The following is an 8,090-nucleotide window of genomic DNA, read 5'->3' on the forward strand; positions in this document are numbered from 1 at the left end:
GGCGGTGGTGGGCGGTGGTGGTGGTAATCGGTGGTTGGTGGTGGTGGTAATCGGAGGTGGTGGTGGTGGTAATCGGCGGTGGTTGTTGGTGGTGGTGGGAGGAGGTGGTGGTTATATATATGTGTGTGTGGTTATTAGGTTGGTTTTAAATTAAATTAGGTTAAGGGTAGGTTAGTCATTTCAACATTTTAGGACACCCCTTATCACTATAGGGAAGGTGGCCTAATAAAACCATGGTCCCCTCAAAAAAATCATGATCCCTAAAAAATCATTCTATCAAAAATGTACAAATCCCATGATTGTTAATTAAGCCAAACACATTAAGCTTAAATCATCAATTTCTGTTGAAGTTTTGAATAACATGAGTTGCAACATTAAATATCCCCTCCTTTAAAATGCTAAGTCATATGAGTCCCAACGTTGCACGGTGAGCGTGACACTCCCTTAAATTAAATTAAATAATTTTTTTGACATTAATAAACTTGGTGAGGACACTTGACGAGACTCTGTTGGTGAAAACATGAATTATACTTCATTTACACCTTGTATTTAACTGACCGTTTATAATACTGTTAACAAAAATGTGAATATACAACACTGTGAATTTACACCTAACTAATTACTTACATTTGGTTTACACCAAATACTTAACTGGACGTTACTAACGCCAGTTAGGTAGACAATACTAATTGTGACCTGTCTTGATGGATCTAGAGACCCAGCAGCAATAAATTGGCAATTGATTTTTGCAATCTAATGTCGAGCAATAATATTGGATTATACTATATATTATCTTTTTTCCTTTGTGAAGTGCTACGGAAGTGAGTCCTCACTACCTACAAACTCGTGGCTTTCAATTCTTTCGTATCCCAATTGATATAACCAGTAGCGGGTGGAGCATTAAATATAGTAACAACCATCAGGGACACAAGATGATAATTCAGCCAAATAATTAGAGTTTGAACCGGTAGGGCATAGTAACTACCAAATTAGGTACGCATACGTATAATTATAATCACTCCCTCCGTCTCTAAAAATGGGTTTGTTTTTTTATTTGGGCAAGTCAAAAAAATAGGTTTGTTTCTACGTATGGAAAGTCAAATGTTATGATTTTACTCGTATACTCATACATGGATCACTTCCCTTTCTCACTTTTTTTTTTCTCTTAATACAAAATTAGGACCACTTCTTTCTCTGATATCAAATGAGTGGGGACTAAATGATAGATTAGGAAAAACATGAAAAAGTGGCTACAATGATTAGTTTTTCTAATTTTTATGAAAATCAAACAAGCCTATTTTTTAAAAACGGAGAAAATTAATATATAATTTGGCGTCTCTTTTGTGAAGTGAAAATGCGGAGTTATCCGACAAAAAAACCGATGATAATCCGGTGAGACCCTATAAGAAGATAATTGAGAATTAGTATCGTGTGACACTCTTGCAAGTATTTTTCTCTTTCATTATTTCTTAACTAAACGAATCCAGTTCACCTTGATACCAACAAACCCAATATATTTCTACATCCTCTCTAACCTTGTAACTCTTGTTGAAATGGATTCTAAAGATCAACAAGGAGAAAGGAAAGCAAGTGGTGCAAAAATATTAGAGAGATTGGTGAAGGGAGAAATTGGAGATGAGGAATTGAAGGAGCTCATTAGAATTCGGTTGGAAAAGATTTTGCAATGGGGTTACAAACCCACTCCCCAAGACCAACTCGCTTCCAATATGGACTTCATAAAAGGTTCATCTCTTGCATGCATGCTCTCTAAGATTCGCATCATTTTATTTGCGTTATGCATATATATAGAGATAGGCATAATACTAATTGGTCATGGTTTTGCTTTTGTAGCTTTGAAAGAGATGAACATGTCAGGAGACACGGAGGCTGTGAATATCGAGCTATATGAATTACCTTCAGCTTCTGTTCAAGCTTCTCTTGGAAGCACCCTCAAACAAAGGTTTTTAAAATCTACTCATCTTGTGAAAGTGATTAGAATTTAAAGTCTACTCATCTTGGGATTATTCTTTTTGTTGCAGTTTTTGTTATTTCAAAGAGGAATCCACGACGATAGACGAAGCAGAGATAGCGGCATATGAGTTGTACTGCGAACGAGCACAAATCAATGACGGGCAAACTATACTTGACATTGGTTGCGGTTTTGGGGGTTTAGTTCTTCATATTGCTCAGAAATATAAGAACTGTCATGTTACAGGGTTGACTATTTCAAATGAGCAAAGAAATTATATCATTCTGCAAGTAGAGTAAGTAGAATTAGACACTAGCTACTCAATTAATAAAGCAATTATCCGAAACAATAAGTCCTTAATTAATTAATTAATGTTTTGACGATATTTCTCTAACGTTTAGGAAGCTTAAACTATCGAATGTGGACGTTATATTAGCTGATGTTACTGAATTCGAATTTAAAACTGAGAAGAAATTTGATCGAATAATACTTATCGAAGCCATAGAGGTGATCATGTAAAATTCTTTGTGATTTAGATTAAATATCACTCAGTTAGCTGTTGACATTAAATTAATTCTCTATTTGCATGCACTGCAGCACATGAAAAACATTCAACTATTTCTAAAGAAAATCTCAAAATGGATGAAAGATGAAGATAGTTTTCTTTTTGTGGAACAACATTGCCACAAGGCATTTAATCATCATTTTGAGGTTAGAATATACCCTATAACCTTAATTTGACTCAAATTTTCCTTAATCTTTTGAGAATTTTCTTTTTGATACCATGCATGGAATCTTCGTCAGGCACTTGATGAGGATGATTGGTACACCAGTTACGTGATCCCGAAAGGGGACCTGATGTATTTGTCTGCTTCGGCTCTTCTATATTTCCAGGTGAAGTTTACACTAAAATCATTCACACATCAACCAAAGCTATTATGAAAGTTTCTGGAAATGTAGTAGCTAATTAATGATTATAAATGGTATATCGTTTGCAGGATGATGTCTCAGTTGTGGACCATTGGTTGTTAAGCGGAATGCATATGGCACGTTCATAGTAAGGAAACTATCAATGAACTTGTGTTGTCATTTAGTTCAGTGAAATGCAGATGTTTTGAGAAGAAAATTTAAATTTTTAATTGTTTAAACAAATACTCTATGCTTTATCAAAATGTATATGGTGCCAATCCATCAAAAACTGTGTACCCGCGTAATTTGATTTAATTGATTCTCTATTTTAACTTTTTTATTTATTATAAAGAAATATTCTATCCTATACACTTATCTTTATACTTTTAACTTCTATTTTACTCCCCTATTTTTCATTTTTTAAATAATAAACAATAATTTAATAATATTACCATAACATATTTTTTTATGCAAACAATAATCATAAAACTATTAAATGATAAAATAAATTATTAAAAATATTACCTATACATTATTTGAAATATTAGAATTAAATTTATAATTTATTATAATTTTAATCTATTTAAAACTAATTTTTAAAACATGTCTATTTTCGTCATTAACTATATCATACATCACCGCACATTAAAATACCAATTTACCAAAGAATCTATAGTTTGTTAATTTCACGGTAGTTTTTAAATTATGGTCTACCAAATGTCATGCATGCTGTTTTATTTTCACAGCACAACTCAACAACGCACAACACATCACAACAGAAAAACACTTTTCTGTAACTCATAACAATTCCAAACTCGCCTTATATCTTCTCGTATGGATTCCCAAGTTACAAGAAGCATATGCGAAAACTAGGCTTCTTAAATTAGAAAATGGCCGGGAACATCCACTAGACGCAGTCTAAATAGATAGATTTTTAGAAATTTTGTTTTTCAGTGGAGGTCTCAGGCTTTGTCCATGGTTTATAAAGGCAATACTAAAACTTTAGGGGAGGGTGGGTTTAAACTCGTTGGTATCGTCACTTAACAATAAATGTACCAAGATGACATCTTCATTACGAGACGTACTAATTTCGGTCTTCACTGTGAGACGTACTAATTTCGGGTTCTCGTATATGTTTAGAATTGCTTCTTAACAAATACCATGTGGATAAATAAATGATGATTATATTTTGAGTTTTATAAGTTTTTGTGATTTTTATAGCGAGGAATGGGGAAAGAAATTTGAAAGAAATATGGAAGTTTCAATAAAATCACTAAAGTCGACTCTCGGAAGTGAAGAAGTAGTTAACCAAGTGATTACTCTTTATAAGACATTTTTTATAGGTTATGCTATCCAATTCTCATACAACAATGGTGAAGAATGGGTGATTTCACATTTTCTCTTCAAGAAAAAGTGACTCTGATGCAGATCAAGGGTTTTTTAGAACAAGGGTTTCTGGATTCTGCTGGGTCCGTCTGATAAATAATTTTTGTAATAAGAGTTTGTACGGGTTTTTTTATCCTTCTTTGTCTTACAAGTTAGGGGTTTTCCCATTTCTATATATAAGAGTTCTCAATTTATTGTTTTATTGAGTTTAATTCTTTTATATGATTAACACAAAATTGTTTTATTAAACTTGTGCAAGTATAATTCTGATGTCAGATTAAATCAACAGATTGTTTAATATGAATAACGTTAAATGCCAATAGGATTAGCGTTTTTTCAAAACCAACGGACTGTTTATCCTATTTGCGTGAACTCCGGCAAAAGATCCACACAAACAAAATTACAAAAGTTTTATCTCCGCCGTAACGCCGTTACATGATAAAAAAAAGCACTTGTCCAACTCTAGCCGAAAGGGAAAAAAATATTTTATTAAGATAATAATGAGATGAGACCATCTAACCTCATTAACTGTCACTTGTCAACATAATAAAATTTGATGTCAAATAAAATCCACATATTCGTGTAAATCCTGCTCATGAATCAACCAACACTCGAGGCAATTCAAAATAACGTTTGATTTATACTATTCATAATAGCGTTCAGCGCTATTTTGATTGGCGTTTTTTGTCTTCTAGCACGCTATTCTGAATAGCGTTGAACGTTAATCTAATTATTGTTTGGATTCCGTTCGCCATTCCACAAAACCATGGAACATGGCTTGGGAAAGGTGTGGAAGACACCAACTTGAAAGCCATTAGACTTGACATTCCATAGTTTTTCCACACTTGAAATTGCTTAGATTCCACCATAAGACTTGCTCTAATGGCAATTCGTATGGAATGAACAAAAATTTGTTTATTTTGCTCCCACTATGGACTCAACAAACATGAAAATCGGATGGTCAAACCAACAAATTTGTTGGTTTGTTGAGTGAGGACCAAAATGAGACACATGTCTCATTAGGAACCACGCGGACAAACTAATTTTGCGTGGATTAAAAAAATCCGTGGGAGGATCTTCTCCAACCGCCCGCGGCTCTTCCACAGCCACCCAGTACAATTTTTGTTTCCCAATAATTATTTTACTACTTTTTTATTCATTTTATCCTATTTTATCTCACTTAAATATGATATTTTATATTTTATTTTTATCATATAAAATATTTTATATTAAAAATAAATAATAGTGCGACCCCCTAGAAAACTAAATATGTTCATTTTATCTTGATTTTCCATAGTGGAAAATCATATTTGACCATCCACGTGGGTTGTCAAAACAATTTATTTGGTGATTGCCATAGTAACTTCCCTAATGTGCTCCACCAATTCGATACAATATAATGTCCGGATCGTCAGAAGTATTGACAAATACACTAGGAGATGAAGGAGGTTCTGATTCTAAGGAGGAGGTATCATCACAAGAATCACTCATATCATATTTACCAAACTCAAAATAAGTTTTTTTTTTGGGTTCACCCCTATTTTTCTTCATCTTTTCTTCTCCTTATTCTTCTTCTCTCTCTCAGTAATCCTGATTCTAACAAAACTATCCTATTAATAACACACTAATCACTAATTAATCATTACACTAACTAATTTAATTACCAAGGGCTTTTTTGGTATTAACAAGAAATTAGGTTAAGGGGTAACTCAAATTTACTTCACATATCCACCCAAAAAATAATTAGTAATCCTCCTCGGAAATGGAGAAGTGTCTAAAAAAAGGTTCTTTTTATTTCCGTATGAAATTGTGTAATTTAAACAAGTTGGGCTCATAAAATCTCTCACGTTACAAAACAAGTTGGGCTTCTACAAGGCGTTCTTTTTTTTTAAGCAAGAAGTGATGTATTAAAAGAAAAATTAACGTAGTACATAAGTTTTATCTCGAATAAGCTGAGATCTAATTTCAGCAAGAAAGTAATTAGACCAAGTTACCGACAAAGCATTCTCTCTAGCTAGTTTAGAGAGAATGTCGGCAATCTTATTGCCTTCTTTAGGAACGTAAGAACATTTCCAAAAGCGGAATTTACTAAAAAAAACTTTGAATATCTTTAACTAAATTAAGTAATTGCCAGTCAACAGAAGCGTTGTTATTGGCGGCTTCCACCGCTATCTTCGCATCCAGCTCAAAACGCACTTTATCCAGCTTTAGCCTCTCTGCCAAATTCACTGCCTCCCACAAAGCCATGCACTCCGCTTGAGTTGCACTCCTTATTCCCGTCAAGTAAATACATTCTGTTGCTTGTTGTTCACCTGCGAAATTACGAACCATTAGACCAATTCCTCCAGTATTGTTTATATGTAAATAAGAGCCATCAACATTAATAGAAGAAACATTAACAGATGGGGGTATCCAGTGTATGTTGGTACGACAAACTCTAGAAGATGAAACATGTTGTATGTTATATTGGTATAAGTGATTACTGATTAAACTGCGGGCTCTAAGAATGGTTCTTTCTGGATTGGGATTAACGTTCTGAAAAGCTTTATCACATCTATCAGACCAGAGACACCACACGATGATTGTTCTTCTGCAGATTTCTTGTTTTGTTATTCTCTTAGTCTGAAAATCTTCAAACCAGCTTTGAGTCCAGTCTGTAAAGGGAATAGAACCATCTGAAGACCAACCAGTGATGGCGAACCAAACAGCGCGAGCTAGATTACAGTCCATCAAAACATGTGATGAAGTTTCCTGCACTAATTCACAGAAGGGGCAAACAAGATTGATACCAGGGATTTTAGAATGGAGGACGTCTCTTGTAGGAAGAAGAGAAGAGACAACCTTCCATAAGAATTGCCGAATCCTTGGAAGTAAAGGCAATTGCCACAGTATCTTGTAGATTTTGATCATTCTTGTCTCCGTCAATTCTGAATTATTATGTTCCTCATGGAGTTTACGATAAGCAGATTTTACAGTGAATCTGCCATCCTTCTCCAGCAGCCAGATTAATCCGTCCTCGTTGTTGATGTGAATCTGTAAATTCTGTATGAGATTTACAGTGTTGAGATCAATTAGTTCATGCAGAAGGTCCAGGTTCCATGAGTTGTTACTCTGGTTAAACAGTTCACAAACATACTTAAAATTCAAGTGAGTTGTTGATCCCTGTCTTGGTACTTGAGGTTGAGGAAGATCTCGTATCCACCTGTGTTGCCAGATTAGAATACTTTTTCCGTCTCCAAGGTAACAACAACTGTTTGCTTGTACAAAAGATAATTCAGAACTTAAGCTTCTCCATGAACAAGTTGTGTTAGACTTCTTTATTAGGTTGAAAAGATCCCCATCTTGAAAATATTTCTCCTGCAGTGATTTTGCCATCATAGACTCCGTGTCAGAACTGAGTCTCCATGCAGATTTTGCAAGCAAGGCCCTATTAAAAGTGTGCATATCTCGAAAGCCCAATCCCCCTTCTTCTTTAGGTTTTTGAACTCTTCTCCAAGTGATAATATGATTTCCTTTACACGTTTTCTTATTTCTCCAGAATTTTTGCTGGCTTAAGCTCATCTTTTTTATGGTAACGTCTGGAAGTCTAAAACTTGAACAAATTTGTCGGACTATGCAACCTGATCATTTGTCCGAAGACTCTCTGAAATTGCGTTTGTTTACATTTTCTTTAAAAGAAAGGGCCAAAACATGGTTTTACGGTTTGAGACCACAATCAATCACCACTTGGGAACAACTCACTAATCAATTTTTCCAAAATTTTTTTCCACATCATAGGACCATCGCTATTCGTCAAAATATCAATTGTTTTGTCCAATTGGATGAG

At 34.4% G+C, this 8,090-nt stretch overlaps 1 protein-coding gene across 1 annotated transcript; it reads left to right on the top strand.

Annotated features, from left to right (window-relative positions):
• The first annotated feature begins 1,346 nt into the window (after positions 1–1,346).
• LOC113309783 (N-methyltransferase 4-like) lies at positions 1,347–4,466 on the top strand. Its single transcript, XM_026558295.1, has 8 exons — positions 1,347–1,743; positions 1,852–1,960; positions 2,040–2,264; positions 2,371–2,476; positions 2,567–2,680; positions 2,774–2,863; positions 2,968–3,026; positions 4,100–4,466. The coding sequence occupies exons 1-8, from the start codon at positions 1,554–1,556 to the stop codon at positions 4,293–4,295; spliced, it is 1,089 nt and encodes a 362-aa protein (XP_026414080.1). The 5' UTR covers positions 1,347–1,553; the 3' UTR covers positions 4,296–4,466.
• The last annotated feature ends 3,624 nt before the right edge of the window (positions 4,467–8,090 follow it).

Source organism: Papaver somniferum, chromosome 9 (assembly GCF_003573695.1).
Source record: "Papaver somniferum cultivar HN1 chromosome 9, ASM357369v1, whole genome shotgun sequence".
Classification (NCBI taxonomy): Eukaryota; Viridiplantae; Streptophyta; class Magnoliopsida; order Ranunculales; family Papaveraceae; genus Papaver; species Papaver somniferum.